The sequence below is a fragment of the Bos mutus genome, chromosome 10, assembly GCF_027580195.1.
Source record: "Bos mutus isolate GX-2022 chromosome 10, NWIPB_WYAK_1.1, whole genome shotgun sequence".
Classification (NCBI taxonomy): Eukaryota; Metazoa; Chordata; class Mammalia; order Artiodactyla; family Bovidae; genus Bos; species Bos mutus.
The window spans coordinates 49,294,959-49,320,278 of NC_091626.1; the positions used below are offsets into that span (position 1 = coordinate 49,294,959).

General features: G+C 37.6%; 1 protein-coding gene across 2 annotated transcripts in view; it reads left to right on the forward strand.

Annotated features, from left to right (window-relative positions):
* The window catches only part of AP4E1 (adaptor related protein complex 4 subunit epsilon 1), a 72,394-nt gene that overhangs the window by 23,702 nt on the left and 23,372 nt on the right, over nucleotides 1–25,320 (forward strand). For both annotated transcript variants that reach the window (XM_005900468.3, XM_070377893.1), the window contains 7 exons: nucleotides 4,652–4,774; nucleotides 4,878–4,987; nucleotides 9,198–9,337; nucleotides 10,649–10,761; nucleotides 10,869–10,987; nucleotides 15,952–16,254; nucleotides 19,964–20,078. In XM_005900468.3, coding sequence (XP_005900530.1) covers nucleotides 4,652–4,774; nucleotides 4,878–4,987; nucleotides 9,198–9,337; nucleotides 10,649–10,761; nucleotides 10,869–10,987; nucleotides 15,952–16,254; nucleotides 19,964–20,078 — 1,023 coding nt within the window. The remainder of the gene's footprint in view (nucleotides 1–4,651; nucleotides 4,775–4,877; nucleotides 4,988–9,197; nucleotides 9,338–10,648; nucleotides 10,762–10,868; nucleotides 10,988–15,951; nucleotides 16,255–19,963; nucleotides 20,079–25,320) is intronic.

Consider the following 25,320-nt stretch of genomic DNA (forward strand, 5'->3'; position numbering starts at 1 on the left):
TTTATTGGATAGGTAATATATGCACATGGTTCAGAAATCAAAAGGTATGAAAGGGTATACAGTGGACAGTAAAGTGTCCCTTCAACCTTTATCACCTACTCCTGTAGATAACTGCTGTTACCTGTTCCTTTCCATTTAGAGAATACTGTATACCTGAGGAAATAGTTTTAATGTTCTCCATTAGGACATCCTTCTTTTATTAAGATTGACGAGACCAGTGCTAACAATTTGTTTCTTTGTAGTCTACTGGTCCAGTGTTTAACTTTGCCAGAGAAACTTAGTTTCTGTTGTTTTCTTTTTTCCTTTATTTACTTCTCTTTGTTCTGCATTTCCCCCCATACTTGTACCAATACAGTTTATAGCTTACATTTATCAGTGGTAGAGTATTCTCTAGTAAACTTAATATAAATATTTTATTGCTTAAACATATCAGTATTAAATTATAAACTTCATAAGGACCGGGACTATCTCTGTCTTATTGGCTAGCATATCCCAGTATCTGGCACTGGGTTAATCAGTGAGTAATATGTTTTAATTGAATTAATAGAAGAGAAAGTTATTTTACTTTTGATCAGTTATCTCATTGGGTTTCAGTCCAAACCATATTTTAATTAAAGTTTCATTTTTATAACTTACCTTAGTGTCAAAGGAAGAAATTAATCGTATCAGAGTCATTTAGAGTGTATCTGCTATGTGCCAGGCGTTGTAAAGTGATGTAGAGGATATGAGGCAGTATAAAATGTAAGCTTTGCCTTCAAGGAGTTTACAGTATAATGGAGGAGATAACTTATATATGAAGGCATAATACCAGTATAAGGCAGAATGTAAAGGGGGAGGTAAAGGGAATAAATATTACAGGATTCCAGAGGTGGTTAAGATCACTGTGGGCTTCAGGGCACCTAAAGATTTATTGATGTAATAGGACCTTGAAAGATGGGATTGAGATAGCCAGAAAGGAGGTTAAAAGCAGTTTTAGGCAAAGGGAACATGAAAGAAGGTGCAGAAGTGGGGGTGTTTAAAACACCCCACTGTTTCAGAAAACTGACTTGCCAGCTCGATTGGACAGTTAATAGTGGGAGCAGTGGGAAGGGTATATTGCGGACATCCTCCTATGGTAGCCACAGAGTTTGGATTGTATAAATATGGAGATATGGGATAGTTTTGGGCAGGAAACTGATAAGATGAGAAGGACATTTTTAGTAAACTATTTAGTAAACTGAGAGATAATATAAAATGAAATACAAGGGATAGAACCATTGAAAGTAGATAGAAGTACTTTAGGTGTACTCTACCCACTAAGTACACCTAAAAACTTTGAACATTATATGTAAAATAAACACATGAGATTCTGAAACGTGGATAAATGAAGGAGACTGATTAGGGACATTGGCATGTAAGGAATGACTCCAAGGTTAGTACCCTGGGTTTTCTTTTTGCCTTGTATGCCCCAAACTGGTTACTGGAGAGCCAGCAGTCTGAAAATGCCAACAGGTGCAGATAAAAATGCCCTGAAAAAAAGCCTACTCTCTAGCCAGAGGACTCAGGCAAAAAGGGCAGACTAGCAAGATGGAAGACTTTTAGACAATAGTTTTTCTATTGCAGTCAAGCACCACATAGAAAAAACTATGGACTACCCAGAGCAGCAAAGGCTGAATGAAGAATCAAGATTTCCATCCTCATCAGGTATAATGAGGTACCCCAACCCTCCCATGGAGCTCGGTGGTGAAGACCAAGAGGGCAGCTGCAGTTTGATCCTGCCGTATGTCAAGAGGGACCCTCCCTGGCATTGCCAGCGGAGATGATGTGGGAAGCCTGGGTTTTACATCATCAAGGAACAGAGAACAATTGAGGTACCCCTCCCATCTTTCCTGGGGTGGTGGTAGAGGAAACTTAGTAGAGTGACAGGGCTTTTTCTACTGGTCCGGTACACTAGAGTCACTCCGTTGTTCTCAGTACAGGTCACATCGGGAGCAGTACTGGGGTGCCCCTTCCTCTCCCAGACAGGGTACCCTCATCCCCCATCCAGAAGGATGCAGCATCCCCTGCCATTCCAAGTGTTAAAGGAAGCAGAATGGAGAAAGTGGACTACCACCCTCATTGGCTGGTACCCCCATTTCCTTGCCAGAGTGGTGACAGTAGATAACTTATTTAAAATGTAAGTAAAGTCTAGTCTGAAGGATAGAGTAATCAGTAGAATTCCTCAAATTTTGTACATAATCCTACCCAAAATATCTGTGATAAAGCCACAGTGTGTCACAAATGTTAGGACATTATTAATTTGGTAATTTTTACTTAATGATATTTTGGTTAGGACCTAGGTTGCTTTGGAGGAGTAAGCAAAACTCCACATTGCATTTTTTCCTTTAGAAGTCCTCAGAGGCACTTTCGTTTTAACCACTGCAGTGAGGAGACAGTGGAGTGACTGCTTTTTTATCTGTGGACTTAGACTTTTGTAGAGTTGGAGTATAAACAGTCTTAAAATCTCTAAATTATTTTAAAATAATTTAAAAACCTATTTTTAATCGATGGGGTCGCAAAGAGTCGGACACGACTGAGCGACTTCTGAGTCTGTGTGTATGCCTAAGTTGACAAATAAGTGTATTTTTTGAACTATTAATTTTATTCTATACCTAAACTAGCAGTTCTTTTAGGTTTTGTGTAGGTCGTATAGGTTTCTGTCATATATTCTCCTTTTTTTTTTAACCTTTAAAAATGTAATTGTACACCTAAAACTAATAATTTTATATATCAGTTATATCTCAAAAAATATAAAAATCATCCTTAGTTCACAGTTTACAAAGATAGGCTGAAGGCTGGGTTTAATGGTATTTTGCCTAGTCCTGCCTTAGTTGATTAGTTAATTGACCAAGGCTTTCTCTGTTTACTTCATGAAGTCATAAAGTCAACTTTTTGAAAAAATTTTTCTTTGAAAACAAATCTATTAAAAAAAAGAATTTTATTTACTGTTTTGGCTATGCTGGGTCTTTATTGCTGTGAGGGCTTTTATCTAGTTGCTGGGAGTGAGGGCTGCTCTTCAGTTGCGGTGGGAGGGCTTACGATCGTGGTGGCTTCCCTTGGGGAGCACAGGCTCTGGGGTGCATGGGCTTCAGTAGCTGGGGCATGTGGGCTCAGGACTTGCAGTTCCTGGGCTCTGGAGCACAGGCTCAATAGTTGTGGCGCAGGGGCTTAGTTATTCTGCAGCATGTAGTCTTCCTGGGCCAGGGGTTTGGTAGGCACATTCTTTACCACGGAGCTACTGGGGAAGTCCAAAGTCAACTCTTTTTCATAGCACAGAGTAAAGACTTTACAGCATAATATCTGCAAAGATCTTTTTAGGTTCAGTTGACTTTATAGGTTTTCCTTTAATTAAAGTCTATTCACTTCTTAAAGAGATGTTTATTTCTTAAAAAATGCTTATTTCTAATTTCTTTTCTCTCCTTATTTAGAAAGTATTTATTTTAGTAAAACTTTTTACCCAAAATGTTTATGTGTATCAGTTGATAGGCAACTTAGCAGTGTAAAAAACATAGCTAGTTGAATATTCAGGCTCTATTTTATATCTTGTACACGAATAAATGATTATTGTGTTTTAAACTTTTGGAAAAAGAGCAGGAGTGATTCTTTCAAAGATATGATATTCTTCAACCGTGTGTGTTAGTTGCTTAGTTGTGTCTGACTCTTTGCAACCCAATGGACTGTAGCCTGCCAGGCTCTTCTGTCCATGAGATGGATTCTCCAGGGCAAGAATACTGGAGTGGGTTGCCATTCTCTTCTCCAGGGGATCTTCCTGGCCCAGGGATCAAACCGGGGTCTCCTGCATTGCAGGCAGATTTCTTTACCATCTAAGCAACCAAGGAAGCCCTCAGTTGAACTGTTTTTAAGTCTGCTTATTTTGTTTAATGGTGCCTAAATTATTCTTGTTTACCATGACCAAGCTCCAGCTCTTTCACTCTTGATCTTTAAGAGAGTTTGAAAAATATTTTAGTGTCCATTTTAATCATCTGTTATAGTTATCTGATCTTTGATGAGACTAGAAAATCAAATTTGAACACTATCAAGATGTCAGTAGGTTTTCTATAACCTTGGAGGTTAATTTTTAAGTTAATTTTTAAAAAGTGACTTGAGTTTTGAGTATAAAAATTTTGAAATAAATGCTAGAGCACCCTAAAATGATTATATTGAACTAAACCACAAAGAGTTGGACACAACTGAGCAACTGAACTGAACTGAACTGAAACCACATGGAAATAAACTACATATCCAGTTTTTGTGTATAAGTGGTAGAAACTGCCTGAGAATAACTTATTTTGAAGCATTCAAGGAGTGTTGGAAGTATCTATTTATATAGGAGTAATGAATATATTACTTATGTGCCCATTAGAATGTGAATTTCTTGAGGGTAAGGGTGTTTGTCTCTGCTGTATCCATACTAGTAGAACAATGTCTGACTCATAGGAGGTTTCAGAAAATACTTGTTGCATGGATGAATATAGCCTGAAAATAGTAAAATTCTTATCTTTGAAAAATTTCCATAAGATTTTTGACTAAAACTGACCTTCTGATTAGTTTGTTTTGTTAGGAGTTCTGCACAGATACATTTTTTATTATGGCTTACTATGATCTCTGAAGTTATAATATTTTATTTTTCTAGCTATTCTGTTTGAATGTGTACATACAGTCTATTCTATTTATCCTAAATCGGAATTGCTTGAGAAGGCTGCCAAATGCATTGGAAAGTTTGTTCTGTCACCTAAAATAAATCTCAAATATTTAGGTAAGATGATTGGTTCTTTTGATGGAAATTACCAAGAGAGCTTTTTGAAATTTTCTGAATATTTATTTTAAGTCACTTTATGTTATTTAATCTTTGTTTCTAGGACTGAAGGCTCTTACCTATGTTATCCAACAGGATCCCACTCTGGCTCTTCAACATCAGATGACAATAATTGAATGCTTAGATCATCCTGATCCCATTATTAAAAGAGAGGTAAACTGGTATTTTGAGTAGTGTATGTGAAATGTTAAAATTTTTAAACATTTTGTTGGTCTTATGGAGAGAGATGAAAATTATGGGCATGTGCACACGTGTGTATTTTAACTTTTGAATGCATTTTATTTTTTCTACTGAAGTTTAAGGGACTTTTCTAAAAAGTACTTGTATCAATAACCACAAGAATGGTTTTAAATTGTGAGTTGGAGAAGTTAGGAAGGTGTAACTAGGTGGTGGTAATGGTAAAGAACCCCCGCTGCCAATGCAGGAGACGTAAGAGACATGAGTTTGATCCCGGGTCAGGAAGATCCCCCAGAGGAGGGCATGGTAGCCCACTCCAGGATTCTTACCTGGAGAATCCCGCGGACAGAAGAGTCTGGCGGGCTACAGTCCATAGGGTTGCAAAGAGTTGGACGCAACTGAAGTGACAGCACACATGCATGCACACACCTGTGTAGGATCCCTTATCAAGGAATCTTACTGGTCCAAGGGTTGTGTCAATAGAAGACCAGAATTCTATTTCCAGTTCTTCCTATTAGTATAATTTTAAGACATAATTTATGATAATTAATTTTTTTCATTATTTTCCTTGACATCTATAAAATGGGCTACTCTATTCCTTATTGAATCTGTAAGAATGTTGATAGAATTAATAAAGATAGGGACTTCCCTGGAGTTTCAGTGGTTGGGACTCCATGCTACTGCTGCAGGGGCACAGGTTCAGTCTCTGCTCAGGGAGTTAAGATCCTACATGCTGCATGGTGTGGCCAAAAAATAAAAAGAATTAGTAAAGATATCCCTAAACTGTTTTGAACTTCTTGGAAGGAAAGGTGTATAAATCTACTTAATTTTTTTCAACTTTTTCCTTTTATAAAATTGCTTCATTATCTGCTTGGGTGTTCTAGATAGATCTGGTAATTCTCATGTACAGACATGATTCTATACCTTCATTTAAAATGGTTTATGGGACCTAATTAAGAAGAGTGATTGTTTTATTTCTGATTTTAAAAATAATGAAGATAAAAAGATAAATTCTAGTAAACATCTAAATTATTTAAAAGCAATGAATTAAAAGTTCATTGAAAGAACATTATTGCATTGAATAATATGAATGTTGAATTCTAAAGGTACTACTTTTGAAATAATGTTTCTGAGAAATTGCCATCTACATATATGCAATATATATGCATATATATTTTGGATTCATATTTTTGATCTTCTAAAAAATAGTTACCTGCCTTGAATGAATCCAGAAAGTTTATGGATAATTTCTATGTGTAGACATTGTAGAAAAATGCAAAGATGCCAAGGGACAGTAACAAATAATTATATGACTCTTCTACTTTGAATGGATACAGAGCATGCATTTTCTTTGTGTGGTTAAGTAGTATGTTGAACAGGGTTGACTTGGGTACAGTTTTCTTAGTTCTGTGCTTAATTATTGGGATTTAATTTAAAAATGAGAGTTAAAGAGAAACAGACAACTTCTAAAATTATCAGGTCTGGTCTGCAGTGAGAAAAGTAGTTTGAATTCTTTGGGGAGGATACTGAGCATCAGTGGTGCCCAAAGAAGGCACTGTAGTACTGTTTCCTTAATTCCACTGTCATATCTAACCTCCATCAGTAATTATGTGGCAAGAACTTTGGTCCTGGGGTATGGAGTGACATGTTGCTTGGGTCTGGGATGCTCTTTTACCTGATTGTATTACCTTTCTTTCATAACAAGACAAAAGAAAGCATGAGGGAGTTAATAGAAAAGACCTTCCGCCATGCAATTCCTAATACAATGCCCCATTCAGTCCTGGAAACGCTAAGTTTCATAGTCTTAGAGTAGGAATTAAATTTGGTGTACATTATCTTAAAATACATGGCTTACAGAGCCTACAGGAAGGATGTCTGAAACAGCTTTATAAGTGGAAAGCTAGTGATGGGGGATCTATGTATTTATAGATTTTAAATGGTGTTAAGGATTAACTGGAACAGTTTTAAAAAAAAATTCAAAATCTGTTATCCTTTGTACTTGAAGTCCTGGGTATAAGGATTGAAAAATTAGGAAGAACCCTAAAGAAATCTGAACAGATTTAACAAGTAGGGTACATAGAAATTCTCTTACAGCTAATATTGTTGATCCTGAAATGCTAGTAAAGGATGCTTTCTTATTGCTGCCTTTTGTTTCATACTGATTCTGGGAACTATGATATTTGTGGAACCTTAATATAGGGCCTCAGAAAGCCAGGTAAATGGGAGTTTACTTTGGTAATGGTTTTTCTTCATCTTACTTGAGGCAGCAAGAGGTGTATTCCTCAGCACTGAGGAGCCATAAAACAGTTCTTCCTTGATACCTGAGATTCTGAAAGTAGGCCTTGCTGCACTTTGAAGTGCTTGCGCTACCTTATCCATCCATGAGAGACCATTTAGCATATTCAAAAGCAGAGACATTACTTTGCTAACAAAGGTTCGTCTAGTCAAGGCTATGGTTTTTCCTGTGGTCATGTATGGATGTGAGAGTTGGACTGTGAAGAAGGCTGAGCACCGAAGAATTGATGCTTTTGAACTGTGGTGTTGAGAAGACTTGAAAGTCCCTTGGACTGCAAGGAGATCCAACCAGTCCATTCTGAAGGAGATCAGCCCTGGGATTTCTTTGGAAGGAATGATGCTAAAGCTGAAACTCCAGTACTTTGGCCACCTCGTACGAAGAGTTGATTCATTGGAAAAGACCCTGATGCTGGGAGGGATTGGAGGCAGGAGGAGAAGGGGACGCCAGAGGATGAGATGGCTGGATGGTATCACTGACTCGATGGACGTGAGTCTCAGTGAACTCCGGGAGTTGGTGATGGACAGGGAGGCCTGGTGTGCTGCGATTCATGGGGTTGCAAAGAGTTGGACACGACTGAGCAACTGATCTGATCTGATCTGACAGATCCACTCAAGTGCACTTTTCTGTTTGGGAAGTATGGAAAAGCATTTTGGAAGACTGGATTTTTGTATATGTATGTATACAAAAATCCAGTCTTCCAAAATGCTTAAACACACACATGCATAGTATGCAGGCATGTGTAATGTAGGCTTAGATGCTTTCTCCTTGGAAGGAAAGTTATGACCAACCTAGACAGCATATTAAAAAGCAGAAATATTACTTTGCCAACAAAGGTCCATCTAGTCAAGGCTCTACTTTTTCCAGTGGTCATGTATGGATGTGAGATTTGGACTATAAAGAAAGCTGAGCACCAAAGAATTGATGCTTTTGAACTGTGGTGTTGGAGAAGACTCTTGAAAGTCCCTTGGATTGCAAGGAGATCCAACCAGTCCATCCTAAAGGAGATCAGTCCTGGGTGTTCATTGGAAGGACTGATGTTGAAGCTGAAACTCCAGTACTTTGGCCGCCTGATGCGAAGAGCTGACTTATTTGAAAAGACCCTGATGCTGGGAAAGGTTGAGGGCAGGAGGAGAAGGGGACGACAGAAGATGAGATGGCTGGATGACATCACCGACTCAATGGACATGAGTTTGGGTAAACTTCAGGAGCTGGTGATGGACAGGGAGGCCTGCTGTGTTGCAGTCCATGGGGTTGCAAAGAGTTAGACATGACTGAGCAACTGAACTGAATTGAAGAAGCTGTTACATTTTTAGAAAATAGGTTATAAATCTTTTAACTTTTTGGTGTTTGCATGGCCTGTCAATGTAGAGATGTCAGATCATAATTATCTGTATCAGTCGAAGGGTTTTAGACTTTTGAATTGATTATAATTCCTTTTTTTCAACAATGGTTTTACCTTCCTTAAGTTCTATTCTGGTTAAAATGTGTATTTCTTGAGTTCCCGTTAACTGCCCAGTAAAGCTACATAAAAGTGGAAGAACCAACTATTAAAAACCTTTGAAAGTGAAAGTCACTCAGTCATGTCCAACTCTTTGCAACCCTATGGACTGTACTGTCAATGGAAATCTCTAGGCCAGAATACCGGAGTGGGTAGCCTTTCTCTTTTCCAGGGAATCTTTCGAACCCAGGTCTTCGGCATTGCAGATGGATTCTTTACCAGCTGAACCACCAGGGAAGCCCAAGAATACCGGAGTGGGTAGCCTACCCCTTCTCCAGGGGATCTTCCCAAACCAGGAATCAAAGCAGGGTATAAACCTTTATGTTACAGTATTTATTGGGATTATCATGCATAGTTTTATAATACTGCTTTTGTTTTTCTTTCTTAAATAGACTCTGGAACTTCTTTACAGAATTACTAATGCACAGAATATAACAGTGATTGTCCAGAAAATGCTTGAATATTTACATCAGAGCAAAGAAGAATATATTATCGTCAATTTGGTTGGAAAAATAGCTGAGCTGGCTGAGAAATATCTTTTGGGCCCTGAGTCATAAAACACTTTTTAGTTACACAGTGACTTTATTTATTTATTTTTCAAAAAATAAATGTTTTTCCTTTTTTTTTAACTAAAATTTTTTTTATCACCAAAAACGTTTTGTATTGAGGTAGAGCCGATTAACAATGTTGTGATAGTTCAGGTGAACAGTGAAGAGACTCAGCCATATACATATACATGTATCCATTCTCCCTCAAACCCCCGTCCCATCCAGGCTGGCACGTAACATTGAGCAGAGTTCCATGTGCTATACAATAGTGTTTTGCTTGTTATCCATTTTAAATATAGCAGTGTGTTACACAGTGACTTTAAAATGATTGGTATAGACATAGTCACTTGTAGGTTGAATTCAGAGGCCCAGCAATAACTTCCATTCCTGATGTTCAAGCCTTTCTTATTGTTAAAAACAAAAAGTTGTGTAGACTTCCTGGGCGATAACTTTTTTCCTGTTTCTTTTTATTCTACTGGGCTGTATTATCAACAGGAGTATACAGGAATCTCTTGACTCTTCTTTTATCCCTCCTTGTCTTTGACTTTACTTCCTACTCAGTTTCTTTCCTGAGTAAAAGTTCTTGTTGTTTGAGGGAGATTGGTGAGGATATCAGTATGCTAAAATTTAGCCTTTACATGATTGCTTATACTGGGAATGGTCACAAACTCCATTTACGTGTTACTTTTCTTCACATTTGTTTTTAAAAACTCAGAGGAACTTTACAGGCCCCAAGGTTACTCAACATTCTTTTTAAGATGTTTGTTGTTTAAATCTAAGATTGAATGAATGAATGAGTAATGTCAGTCAAATTATCTTGGAATGCTTAAGTATAGTTTTGTCCTGGCCAGTGCTATAGCCCTGGCTAGCAGAATGGTAGAATTTTAGAACTGAGGAGGAACAGATTAGAAAAGAGGGTAAACAATTGTTCAGAAAGACATATCACAACACTTAACCTTTCTGAAGTGCATGCCATTTTCCATTATGTATTTGTCCACAGTCAGCTGGAATATTTCTTTCAGTTATTTCACATTTAATTGAGTGCCTATTATGTCCAAAATATGGTGCTAGATAAAAAAAAGCAACATGAATTGGTTTACTAAGTCTACTAAATAAGCTTTACTGAACACCTATTTTACACAAAGCTAGAGTATAGAAAAATTTATTGGCAGAAGTTAAAATTATAAATGCCAAACTGGGATGAATTGAGGGTTATTTTTGCAAAGATTGATTCAGGAAGGGTAATTTTAATAACTGGCATTTGGAAGTGTACTTGTTCTTAACACTGTGGACACATATGCTCCTGATAATGCGTGGTTTATTCAGACAATGAATGCTGTATTTTCAGTGGGAGGAGATGTGATGCATCCTGATATTCCCAATAACTTTCTGAGACTGCTAGCAGAAGGTTAGTAAACTATTGCATTCTGTAAAGATATTAAAATTAAATGTTTTTATTACAGAGTCCTTGGAGAATTTAATGGAAATTAAAATGGTATATCAATTCCTTTGTAGGTTTTGATGATGAAACAGAAAATCAACAACTAAGACTTTATGCAGTTCAGTCTTATCTTACTTTACTAGATGTGGAAAATGTATTCTATCCACAGAGATTTCTTCAAGTTATGAGTTGGGTAAGCAAAGTACATTGACTCATAAATGTTTATAATATTATTTTTTATAAAGACAAATACTGATAATGTATTTCTTCAGAAATCATTTATTTCAGATCTGTTAACTCCTTCAGCTGCCGATTTTCTTTCCCAGTGGCTACCTTCTATCACTTACCTATTTACTTGTGTGTTCATTCTCTCTGCCCTCTCACTTGAATAGTCTTTTAAATATGGGTATTTATTTAGATGCCTGTCTGTATACAATGCATTTGTTGTGAATCTGTATATGAATATGTGAATACTCATGAAGCTGTGGTATGCTAGCTTTCTATTGTTGCATAATCATGTTACCACAAACTTAAAACAGCATACATTTGTTATCTCACAGTTTCTGTGGGTTAGGAGCTCAGGTATGGCTTAGCTGGGTTTTCTGCTTAAGGCTTTTTAAGGGTGCAATCCAGGTGTCCCTTGGGGCTGCTGTTTCATCTGAAACTTGATTAGTAAAGGATCTGCTTCCAGGCTCACATGTGGTTGTTGGCAGAAATCAGTTTTTTGTAGCTCTAAGGCTGAAGGTTTGATGTTCGGACTGTTGACTGTTGGCTGCCCTTGGCTCCAAGAGTTGTCCTCAATTTCTTGCCATGTGGGCCTCCCAACATGGAGGCTTGCTTCATCAAAGCCTGCAAGGGAGATGATCTCTTTGCAAAGTGAGGTTACAATTTTGTAGAGTATAAGGCTTACATAATCATATACATCCTGTCACCTTCGTATATTCTTTCCTGTGCATGTGAGTGAGCATTTCTGTAGGGGGAGATTTGGAGAAGTGCATCTCTGGGTCATAGGATGTTCACACTTTAATATTTTATGGTTTTGTCAAATGTTAGTATGTTAAATTAAATTTTACCCAGACTTTTATGTAAGAATTCTTTTCTCATCTATGAGAAAGGTGAAAAAGTGGCATAATAAATACCCCTGTACTGTTCATCTAGATTCCCAGTGAATGTTTTTAACCACCTTGCTTTACTTTATCTACATCTCTATATATAGCTGCTTCCCCTATAAAAGAATTCAATATAAATCTCCCAAGAGTCACATTCTAGATAACCATAAAACCATTATTGCAACTGAAAAACATGACCTTAATTCATTAATGTCACCCAATATACAGTCCATATTCATATTAATCCAGTTATCCAAAAAATGTCTCTTATGACTATTTTTCCATTCCTCCTTACCCCATATCCAGTCAAGGTTCACAAATTGCATTTAGTTTTTCTTTTAGCCTCTGTATTTTACAGTGATCCTCAGGTTTTTTTTTGTTTGTTTTTTTGTTTTCATGACATTGTTATTTTTTTGGATGAATACTTGTAGAAAGTCCAGCATTCTGAATTGGACTATGTCTGGTTCAGGTAAACATTTTTAGCAAGAATACAACATTGTCAATATGTACTTCCCATTACATCATATCAGGATGCATATAATATCAGTTCCTCCAATTATTGGTGATTGTTAATGTCTTTGGTTAAGATGGTGATCTTCATATTCTCTCCATTGTAAAGGTACCATTTCTTCTTACTAATTTAGAACTAATCTGTGAGGTGATTCTATGAGACTGTGTGAGCATCTGTTCTTCAGCTGTCTTTTATCAATGGTTTTAGCATTGATAATCTTTGCCTAAATTGATTGCTGTATTTGGTAGCCATTTGTATATGTTCATATATTAAGAGTGTTTCTTTTTCTACAGCATACAAATCCTGTCCCTGTTTTGTTAGATTTATACTTAGATACAGATGGTCCCTGATTTAAGATAGTTCAGGTTAGGGTTAGGGTTCTGGCGATGCGAAAGTGATACAAATTTAGGAGAAACTTCAAATTCTTTATTTTGAATTGAAGTATAGTTGATTTACAGTATTAATATTATATCAGTTATAAGTGTACAGCATGTTGATTCTTTCTTTTGCAAATTATATTCCATTAAGGTTATTATAAGATTATGGGTCTAATTTCCTGTACTATTCAGTACATCCTTGTTGCTTACCTAGTTCATACTTTGTTTGTAGTTTGTATCTCTTAATCCCTTATACCTAACTTGCTCCTTCCCCCTTCCCTCGTTCCACTGGTAACCACTGGTTTGGTTTTTTTTTATTATTTATTTTATTTTATTTTATTGAATATAGTTGATTTACAGTGTGTGTTAATTTCTAGCATACAGCAAAGTGATTCAGTTATACTGCTACTGCTACTGCTAAGTCGCTTCAGTCGTGTCCGACTCTCTGCGACCCCATAGACGGCAGCCCACTAGGCTCCCCCGTCCCTGGGATTCTCCAGGCAAGAACACTGGAGTGGGTTGCCATTGCCTTCTCCAGTGCATGAAAGTGAAAAGTGAAAGTGAAGTCGCTCAGTCGTGTCTGACTCTTCGCAACCCCATGGATTGCAGCCATTCTTTTCCATTATGATTTATTATAGGATTTTGAATATAGTTCCTGGTGCTATACAGTAGGACATTGTTATTTATCTGTTTTATATATAGTAGTTTGTATATGCTAATCCCAAATTCCTAAGTTATATCTCCCCTATCTCCTACCCCCTTTGATAACCATAAGTTTGTTTTCTCTACCTGTGAGTCTGTTTCTTAGATAAATTGGTTTGTGTCGCATTTTAGATGCCACGTATAAGTGATATCATACAGTATTTGTCTTTTTCTTTCTCACTTGCTTCACCTAGTATGATAATTTCTAGTTCCATCCATGTTGCTTTAAATAGCATTATTTCATTCTTTTTCATGGCTGAGTAGTATTCCATCGTGTGTGTGTGTGTGTGTGTGTGTGTGTGTGTGTGTGTGTGTGTGTATATATATACATACACCATATCTTCTTTATCCTTTCAGTATGTCAGTGGACATTAGGTGGCTTCCATATCTTGGCTATTGTAAATAGTGCTGCACTGAACATTGGGATGCATGTATCTTTTCGAATTCTGGTTTCCTCTGGATATATATGCCCAGGAGTTAAGTTGCTAGATTATATGGCAGCTCTTTTGTATTTTTTAAAGAAACATCCATACTGTTTTCTGTAGTGGCTTCACCAATTTAAATTCCCGCCAGTCATGTAGAAGGGTTCCCTTGTCTCCACATTCTCTCCAGCATTTGTTATTTGTAGACTTTTTGAGAATACTCATTCTCACAGGTGTGAGGTAATATCTCACTGAGGTTTTTGATTTGCTTTTCTCTAATAATTAGTGATGTTGAGCATCTTTTCTTGTGCCTGTTAGCCAGCTTTATGTCTTCTTGTGCCTGTTAGCCAGCTTTATGTCTTCTTTGGAAAAATGTCTATTCAGGTCTTCTGCTCATTTTTTCATTGAGTTGTTTTGTTGATACTGAGTTGTATGGATTGTTTGTATATTTTGGAAATTAAGTCCTTGCTGGTTGCATTGTTTACAAATATTTTCTCCCATTCTGTAGGTTGTTTTTTCATTTTGTTGATGGTTTCCTTTAGTGTGCAAAAGCTTTTAAGTTTAATTAGGTCCCATTTGTTTATTTTTGCCTTAGTAGACAGATCCAAGAAAATATCGTTACAATTTATGTTAAAAAATGTTCTTTTCTAGGAGTTGTATGATTCAGGTCTTACAATTAGATCATTAATCCATTTTAAGTTTAATTTTGTATATAATGTGAGGAAATGTTATAATTTTATCATTTTACATGTAGCAGTCTAGTTTTCCCAGCACCACTTATTGAAGAAACTGTTCCTTTCTCTATCCTATACGCTTGTCTCCTTTTTCATAGATTAGTGGTTTATTTCTGTATTTTGATCTTATACCTTGCTAAATTCACTTATTAATCTAGAATTTTTTTTTTTTTGTAGATTTCTTGAGACTGTGTTAAGAATTTTTGCATCTCTGTTTATGAGGGATCTTCTTTTTTTTTTTTACTTTTTTTTGTTTTGTTTTTTTCCTACTCTTTGGGTTTAGTATCAAGGTCATACTGGCTTCATAGACTGTTTGGGAGTGTTCTTTCCTCATTTATGTAATGGAAAGATAGGGTGTTGTTTTGTCTTTAAGTGTCTTGAAAATTTCCTGTTGTCCTTCCTGTTACTGATTTTAGTTTGTTGTCAGAGAAAATACTCTTATGATTTCAGTTCTTTTTAAGTCTCTTGAGGTTTATTTTATGGCCTAAGATATAGTCTGTCTTGTTAAATGTTCTGTGGGTGCTCGAAAAGTATCCTGCTTACTGTTGGGTGGTGTGTTCTATAGATGTTGATTAAATTCTTTTGGTGATGGTGTTGAGACCTGAATAAGTTAGATGTAGAAAAGAGAATGTGTAACATAGATCAGTGTTCCTCAAAGTCTCTTCTGTGGATCATCTGTATCAGAATCAGATGGTATTTGTTCAGAATGTGTATTGTAGATCCCTACCACAGACATACTAAATCAGATTATCTGGGAGTAGAGTCAGAAATCTGTATTTTTGTGAAACATTTCAGATGGCTCTTACGCATGCTAGTGTGTGGGAACCACTTGTTTAAATGGTTATTGAAAAATAGTAACAGAATGTGAAAGTGCTTGTAAAAACCAACATCCAAACCTGGAAGTTCAGAAGAAAGCTAACTTGTAAAGATATGATGCTTTATATATTGTTAATAATAAAGATGTGAAAGTCCTTCTTGTATTCACTTCCAGTTCATGGTGGTGGTGTTCAGTTGCTTAGTCGTATCTGACTCTTTGTGACCCTATGAACTGTAGCTCGCTAGGCTCCTCTGTCCATGGAACATTCCAGGCAAGAATACTGGAGTGGGTTGCCATTTCCTCCTCCCCAATTCATGTGTAATTTTGACCTAAAATATGCAATTTTATTTTTAATAATTTTTTTACTGTGAGAATATGCTTAGTATAGATTAAATTTACTCTGCAGACACTTTGTTTAGATTTCTGAGTATAATTGCTATCTAACTTGATGTTTGCATATATTCATTTCTTTGTTTTACTTACAGGTGTTAGGAGAGTATTCCTATCTCTTAAATAAGGAAACACCAGAGGAAGTTATAACCAAGCTCTACAAGTTACTTATGAATGACTCCATTTCTTCAGAAACAAAAGCCTGGATAATAGCTGCTGTGACCAAGTTGACACCCCAAGCACACTCTTCTAATATAGTTGAGAGATTAATCCAGGAATTTACCACATCTTTGGATACTTGCTTGAGACAGCATGCATTTGAATTAAAACACTTGCATGAGAATATAAAATTGATGAAGAGCTTACTTCCACTTGATAAGAGTTGTGAAGACATGGTGGTAAGACATCTGCATTCTGTCTTTTTAAGGGTTGCATTGTGTTTAAAAAGAATAATTCTTGCATTTGAGATATATCTATAATGTACCAAAATGTAATTTCTGTAGCACTTAAGATGAAGGTTGGCGTTTTTCTCATGTTAGTGTGAGAGAGGATTTGAGAGCTTCTATTCAGTTGTTGTTGTTCAGTCGCTAAGTTGTGTCTGACTCTGCAACCCCATGAACTGCAGCACTCCAGGCTTCCTTGTCCTTCATTATCTCCCTGAATTTGCTCAAACTCATGTCTATTGAGTGAATGATGCCATCCAACCATCTCATCCTCTGTTGCCGCCTTCTCCTCTAGTTCAATAGTGATCCTAAATAGTAAGAAAGACTAATCTGTTCTGGAGAACTGCTGTGGAAGGGGTTTATATTCTGTGACAATCTCCTTTAACATATAATAATTTGAGAAATTAAAAATTTTATCTCCTTCAAACTTCTCTAATATATCATTTTATTATTACTCTCTTTGAGAATGTAAGAAAAAAATTTCTCCACTTTATTTTATGCATCTACCATCTAAATCTTTACTACTCTGGAACCTGATCACTCACCTTTCCTTCTCCCACCTGCTTTCAGCACCTGCCCTTTTAGGCAAAGCACTTAGTCACATTTCAGTTTGAGTTCTCCCTCAGATTGGTGTAAATCTGAAAACTTCGAAGAGGAAGTCAGATTTTTCAGATTTTTATGTTAGATGTCATATTCTACAGGAGAGGATGGGCATTCCCACTAATTACGATTCAGATGGAGATGCAGGTTTGATCTCTGGCTGGGGAGATCCCCTGGAGGAGGAAATGTCATTCCAGTATTCTTGCCTGAAGAATCCCATGGACAGAGGAACCTGGCTATAGTCGATAGGATCGCAAAGAGTCGGGCATGACTGAGGTGACTGAGCACATTCATGGCTTGTATTCATTTTGAACCTTTGTTCATTAATTTTTTTCATTAGCTCCTCATGGGCAGAGGCCTTGGTTTAACATTCCTGAGGCTGTATGAATACATATGCTGTTAAGCTAGTTAGTAACTCTACTTCTTTTTCTATCTGAAAGATAATGATGATGACATAGCTTCATCTATTTAAGAATCTTACCAAAACAAAACTTTTCCAAATTCAGAGTGTGAGATGCCAATTAAATTTTTGAGAATTACCTGCATTTCTAAATTATCTGAGCTGGTTGTATGCAGCTGCTGCTGCTAAGTCGCTTCAGTCGTGTCCGACTCTGTGCGACCCCACAGATGGCAGCCCACCAGGCTCCCCTGTCCCTGGAATTCTCCAGGCAAGAACACTGGAGTGGGTTGCCATTTCCTTCTCCAATGCATGAAAGTGAAAAGTGAAAGTGAAGTCGGTCAGTCGTGTCTGACTCCCAGCGACCCCATGGACTGCAGCCTACCATGCTCCTCTGTCCGTGGGATTTTCTGGAGTGGGGTGCCATTGCCTTCTCCAGAGCTGGTTGTATATACTTAGCTAAATCAGGAGAAGCAGATCTGTGGTTTCGGAGGTTGTTATTGCTGTATCCTCTTGTGTATCTTGTTTTCCTTTCTCACTTAATTTTCTCTTTTTCTCATTTTCCTCTTACTCTTTTTTCATCTCTTTATTTCTTTTCATTTAACCTATCTATTCTTGTACTTTGTTGAAATTAAGTTAATATTCCACAGATTTGTGAAGAAACATTTCTAGGTAGAAAGGAATCAGTTCAGTTCAGTTTAGTTGCTCAGTCGTGTCCAACTCTTTGCGACCCCATGAACCACAGCATGCCAGGCCTCCCTGTCCATCACCAACTCCCGGAGTCTACCCAAACCCATGTGCATTGAGTTGGTGATGCCATCCAACCATCTCATCCTCTGTCGTCCCCTTCTTGTCATGCCCTCAATCTTTCCCAGCATCAGGGTCTTTTCCAATGAGTCAGCTCTTGGCATCAGGTGGCCAAAGTATTGGAGTTTCAGCTTCAACATCAGTCCTTCCAATGAACACCCAGGACTGATCTCCTTTAAGATGGACTGGTTGGATCTCCTTGCAATCCAAAGGACTTTCAAGAGTCTTCTCCAACACCACAGTTCAAAAGTGTCAATTCTTTGGTGCTCAGCTTTCTTTATAGTCCAACTCTCACATCCATACATGACCACTGGAAAACCATAGCCTTGACTAGACAGACCTTTGTTGGCAAAGTAATGTCTCTGCTTTTTAATATGCTATCTAGGTTGGTCATAACTTTCCTTCCAAGGAGTAAGTGTCTTTTAATTTCATGGCTGCAGTCACCATTGGCAGTGATTTTGGAGCCCAGAAAAATAAAATCAGCCACTGTTTCCACTGTTTCCCCCTCTATTTGCCATGAAGTGATGGGACCGGATGCCATGATCTTCGTTTTCTAAATGTTGAGCTTTAAGCCAACTTTTTCACTCTCCTCTTTCACTTTCATCAAGAGGCTCTTTAGTTCTTTTTCACTTTCTGCCATAAGGGTGGTATCATCTGCATATCTGAGGTTATTGATATTTCTCCTTGCAATCTTGATTCCAGTTTGTGCTTCCTCTAGCCCAGCGTTTCTCATGATGTACTCTGCATAGAAGCTAAATAAGCAGGGTGAAAATATACAGCCTTTACGTACTACTTTTCCTATTTGGAACCAGTCTGTTGTTCCATGTCCAGTTCTAACTGTTGCTGTTGAACTGTTGCTGTTGAAAAGAACAGGGTAGTGAAATCAGTGTGGGAGGCTGGATAACAGCCCTCCCCAAGATATTCACATCTTAATCCCTGGAGCCTGTGCATGTGTGTGTGTGTATGTTAAGGCTCTTCAGTTGTGTCTGACTGCAACCCCATGGACTGTAGCCCACCAGGCTCCTCTGTCCATGGAATTCTCCAGGCAAGAATTCTGGAGTGGGTTGCCATGCCCTCCTCCAGGGCATCTTCCTGACCCAGGGATCAAACCCGTGTCTCTTACAACTCCATTCTCAGATGGGTTCTTTACCACTAGTGCCACCTGAGAAGCCCAGAGCCTATGCATACGTTACTTTATGTGGTAAAAGGGACTTTGTAGGTTTGATTACGAATTTTGTAATGGGGAAATTAATGTGGATCATCTGAGTAGGCATAATATAATCATGAAGTGTCCTTATAAAAGTGAGGCAAGAGGTCAGAGAGGAGAAGGCAAAGTAACCATAGAAGCAGAGATTGGAGTGATAATAGCCACAAGCCGAGGAATGCCTCTAGAAAGAGACAAGGAACCTGTTCTCTCCTGGAGCCTCCAGAAGGAACTAGCCTTTGCCACCACCTTGTTTTTAGCTCCCAGCAGGAGGAAACTAATGAAGACAGCATAGCTCATAGTGTATATGTCTTCTCCTTTAGTAAGTTACAAGTCTCATGAGGGCAGGTCTTGTGTCTTCCCTTTTCTGAACGATTAGCATCCAACATGATTCTTTAATATACAACAAAAATGTATTCTGCAGTGCAGTGAATTAATAATAAGTGCAAATGACTTATATTGTTAGATTCTTAGAGCTGAGGGATTTGATTATTGATGTTTCAAAAAGCTAGAGAGTTGAGTAGCAATTTTAGAATTGAAGTTCTGTTTTTCACTTAAAAATTATTTTTAGGAAATGTGGGCTAACATTACTTATATGATTGTGCAGTCTACTGTGTAGGGTAAGTGTTTTAATTCCTAATTTTTGCTTTACTTAGGTAGATGCTTCCTTATCTTTTCTGGATGGTTTTGTGGCTGAAGAACTAACACAGGGGGCAGCGCCTTACAAACCTCACCACCAACGGCAGGAAGAAAAGCTTTCTCAGGAAAAAGGTAATTTTTCATGAGTTTATAATAAGTTACATTGTAGGGACATGACTTTTTCATGCAATTGGTATCATAGTCATGTAAGTATATAACTGAGAAGATTTATTATCCCTCTTTAAATCTGCTTGTGACTTGTTCACCCTGGCCTTATTTGGGGTAAACAGAAAAAAAAAGGGGGGAGTTCCAAAAGTCATACGTTTCATGTACATAAGTGCCTCAGATCATCTTATAATTTTAAAAGAACTTGAAGGTAGAATTATCATGTTGGTCACTGTGCTAAAGGACTGACAGATGTTCCTGTCAGCATACCTGCAGAAAAACTTCAAAAAAAAAATGCTGGTTACTATGGATAGTGAGTTTCATTTTCATTCTGAACAATCTTGTATATCTAATCAGTGAGTTTAGTAATGGCTAAGAAAGGAAATAATAACTTATATTTTAAAAATGTAGGGTGTCAGGGAAAGACTTCTGTCATGGTTTTAGTCAAGAGGAGATTATAGAAATATTTGATGGTGGATGGGATATGAATAAAGGGAGACCATTGACTTATATATATAGGAATTCAGAATGTTAATACTAAAAAGTTTAATGCTGAAAGTCCTTTTTTTGTTCAGCTGCTGCTGCTGCTAAGTCGCTTCAATCATGTCCGACTCTGTGCAACCCCATAGACGGCAGCCCACCAGGCTCCCCCATCCCTGGGATTCTCCAGGCAAGAACCCTGGAGTGGGTTGCCATTTCCTTCTCCAATGCATGAAAGTGAAAAGTGAAAGTGAAGTCACTCAGCCGTGTCCGACTCTTAGCGACCCCATGGATTGCAGCCTACCAGGCTCCTCCATCCATGGGATTTTCCAGGCAAGAGTACTGGAGTCGGGTGCCATTGCCTTCTACTCATTCTTTAATGATTTTGTTGAGTACTTGTTAATTCAGGCTCTGTGCTAGGCAAAAAAGTTCAAGTAAATGGATGATCCTATGGTGAAACCAAAAAGTATAAACATTTATATAATCGGCTTGATGGTATTTTTTTGCAGAAGTAGAAGTATTTTCTCTTTTAAAGTTTCAGTTCAGTTCAGTCGGTCAGTCGTGTCCAACTCTTTGTGACCCATGAACCACAGCACGCCAGGCCTCCCTGTCCATCACCAACGCCCAGAGTCCACCCAAACCTGTGTACATTGAGTCGGTGATGCCATCCAACCATCTCATCTTCGTCATCCCTTTCTCCTCCTGCCCTCAATCTTTCCCAGCATCAGGGTCTTTTCCAATGAGTCAGCTCTTCGCATCAGGTGGCCAAAGTATTGGAGTTTCAGCTTCAACATTTGCCCATCCAATGAACACCCAGGACTGATCTCATTTAGGATGGACTGGTTGGATCTCCTTGCAGTCCCAGGGACTCTCAAGGGTCTTCTCCAACACCACAGTTCAAAAGCATCAATTCTTTGGCATTCAGCTCTCGTTATAGTTTAATACATTATTTAGTACAATGATACCTAATGGTGTAGAAAGTTCAATTTTCTGTCAAAGGGTAATCAGTTTCCTTCTTATTTAACCCTCATATATTGACAGAATATATAGAGGGGGAAATAAAAATTTTAAATTATAATTACCCAACCTCTGACTCGAGTGCCTGTCTTATGACATCCGAGGCACAGGGTGAAAAATGCAGAGTTCCAGAGTGGGAGACGTGGTCCAGTTGCCATATTTCCTTGTTTTCAAATGTTTGGGGGTTTTAAATTGCTCTTTTTTTTGGCTGTGCCTTGTGGCATATGGAATCTTAATTCCCCATCAGGGATTGAATTTGTGCTCCCTACAGCAGAAACTCGCAGCCCTAGCCACTGGACCACCAGGAATTCCCCATCAGTTGCTCTTATTACTGCAATTCAAGGCTAGAATAGGGAAGGGGAGGTAGGACAAGGAGCCTAATTTCTGGTACTCCCTGACTTCTTTCTTAAAATAAGTTAAGTGGCTGAGACAAATATAATAGCCCTGAAACTCCCCAAGCTAGTGTATTAATTTGCCAAGTACATTTTTAATCATAGATTCATCGTTATAAATGAAGTTAAACTGTCAAATTAGGCTTTTCCCCTCTCCTTCAAAATCTATTTCTTAAAAGTTCTCTAAATTAAAATTTCATGAGCCTCAACATCATGGAAAGGGAATCAGTTACAAGACAGGACATAGTAAGTGCTTTAGTAAGTACTTGAGGGGTAAGTTATAAAATCATGTATCTTATGATTTGATGGCAATGACAGGAAGTAAAAAGTTGGTGAAAAATAGGTATTTTCAGCCTAAAAAGTTGTTAATTCTGGAATCTTTCAAGTGTCAATTGGTTCTGATGCTGATCTTGTTTGAAATTTTTGTAAATAATTTATAGTTAAATGTCACTTTTATGAGGGATACAGTACTTCACTCTCTTGGGTAGAAAAATGCCAAGCATGTTAACAACAAATTTCAGGAAAATACTAAGAATTGGTAAAAATAGGTGGGATAGTGAGGAACAAACTTACTACCATTTTGTACCCAAGAGAAACACTGAAGAATCAGTGTGGATTATTCTGTTAAAAAAAAAAAAAAAAAGATAATGTCATCCAGTCCTATCACTTCATGGCAAATAGATGGGAAAAAAAGTGGAAGCAGTGATTTTATTTTCTTGAACTCCAAAATCACTGTGGACAGTGACTGCAGCCATGAAATTAAAAGACACTTGCTCCTTGGAAGGAAAGCTATGATAAACCTAGACAACATATTAAAAAGCAGAGATATCACTTTGCCAACAAAGGTCCATGTAGTCAAAGCTATGGTTTTTCCAGTAGTCCTGTACAGATGTGAGAGTTGGACCTTAAAGAAGGCTGAGCACTGAAGAATTGATGGTTTTGAATTGTGCTGGAGAAGACTCTTGAGAGTCCCCTGGACAGCAAGGAGATCAAACCAGTCAATCCTAAAGGAATTCTACCCTGAATATTCATTGGAAGGACTGATGCTGAAGCTCAAAAATACTTTGACCATCTGATGTGAAAAGCTGAGTCATTGGAAAAGATTCTGATACTGGAAAAGATTGAAGATAAAAGGAGAAGGGGGCAGCAGAAGATGGGCTGGTTAGAGAGCATCACCGACTCAATGAGTTTGAGCAAACTCCAAGAGATAGTGGAGGACAAGGAAGCCTGGCATGCTGCATGCAGTCCATGGGGTCACAAAGAGTTGGACACCACTTAGTAACTGAACAGCAGCAGCAGCAACTCCTGTCTACAAAATTAAGGATTTTTGAAAACCACATCAAGTTGAGAATGTTGGTCTCTCAAAAAATAAAATTAATAAGATCTGGGGGTAGTCACAGAAGTATAGCAAATGATAAAGAAGGAATGTGCATATAGTCAAGGCCTCTGAAGTTGTGAAGGATACAAACAAGTTAAATATTGAATTACTTATGCCCAGGATAGTTTATATTTTTATTTCTCACCTGCATTACTCTTGGTAGCTCCCAACTCCCAAGGACTCTCTCTGCTTCTGGCTCATGCTTTCTCTTCTGTATGAATTGCCCTTCATCTGGTTAACTACTACATATCTGTTAAGTTTCAATTCAGCCATCTTCTGTCTTCTCCTGACTCTCTGTATAGCATTATTCTCTTCCTGCTCCTCAGTTTGCACATATTCATCTAGTTAACTCTCTCCAATTTTTGTCTCTCTAGTCATTTATCTCTGTAAGAATCTTGGGAAATTTTCACTTAATGAAAATAATGCGGTTTGAATGTTATTCTCAATGTTAAGCCTTTCTCAGCCTTTCTTAGATGACAATCTTTAATTCTTCTGTATCATAATCAGAATTTTATCTGACTGTTCTCCAGATATTGTCCTTTTTCATGTCTAGTTTTTTCTTCCCTTCTATTTTCAACTTTTTACCTCTAATTTTGAACTCTTTCTGGTCTTTGCTTAAACATTATCTTAATGTGCTCTTTGTCTTAAACTCTTGAAACATTTCTTGAGCTCTGCTATTACTGAAGTGTCAGTGCAGAGGCTGGATGGCTGGCTGTCACAGATGCTATTTAAAAGAGGCCAATATGGAATAGAAGGTTAAACAGATGATTTGAAAACTTAAAATGAGAGGATATTCTAGCTGAAAAGCACCTTAGAAAGACTTAGACAAGTGGTTTCCAAACATGATTAAGAATCAGAATCACAAAGAGAGTTCTGAAAAAATGATACAGATTTTTGAGTCTTACTCCTGTACCTTTTGTATCTGTGTCTCTGAAAGCCTGGTTGTAGGTATAAAAAGATTTGTAGATTCTGTGAAGTCAGCTTATTCTTGGTTATCTTGGAAACTGCTGATCTTCACTTTACAGACAAAAGAAAGTTCTATTTCACAATCTAGTTAACACCCAACCTACATTAAGAACTGGTTCTCTTGATTATTATTAATGAGCCCATTATTTTTTTCTACTGAGAAGTAGTTCTCTTCTGTATCTTTCATTTAGCTGACAAACAGGCTGATTTATGTAGTACACTTTAGATTAGGTGGTGTTTCCTTTGAAGGAGCCAGTGTGTACTATGACTGAGGGTGCAGTTCTGGAACCAGAGTATCTGATGTTGAGTCTGCCTCTTTCATTTCTTGTCTTGGTACTCTGGGTGTCTTCATTGTAGGCTCTTGACTACAGTTTCCTCATTTGTAAAAGAGAATACTAGTTGCAGAAGTTTACATTTTATTTTCTGAGATACTTTTTATTATTTAAGAAGGTCTTTAATGGCAAACCACTCTGGTATTCTTGCCTGGAAAATCCGATGGATGGAGGAGCTTGGCAGTCTACAGACCATGGATCGCAAAGAGTCAGACACGACTCAGCAACTTCACTTTGTATTGTAAATAGGCAATCCAAAGAGTTAATGTGCCATTTAGGATTAAATTTAGTTAAATAGCATATTAGAAAACAGGGCCTTATGCAAGGCACAGGGTATTGCTTTTTCCCATTAAAGAAATCTGGAAATAGGCAGCCTAGTATTGATGATGGCTTTATGAACATAAAAGAGGAAGGAAGAGAGGAAGATTTTTTTCTTCCAGGAGGATTCCTTCCAGAAGTTGTGCACAAAATGTGCATATAATTTCATTGGTCAGAATTCAGTCACATGGTAGAAGAGTCTGGAAATGTTATCTCTTTTCTGGGTGGCTATTTACCTAGTTAAGAATGGAGGGTTCTATAACTTATAAAGAAGAGGAGAGTGGATATTGATATGTGCTCTACCACAATCACAATATGAATTTTGT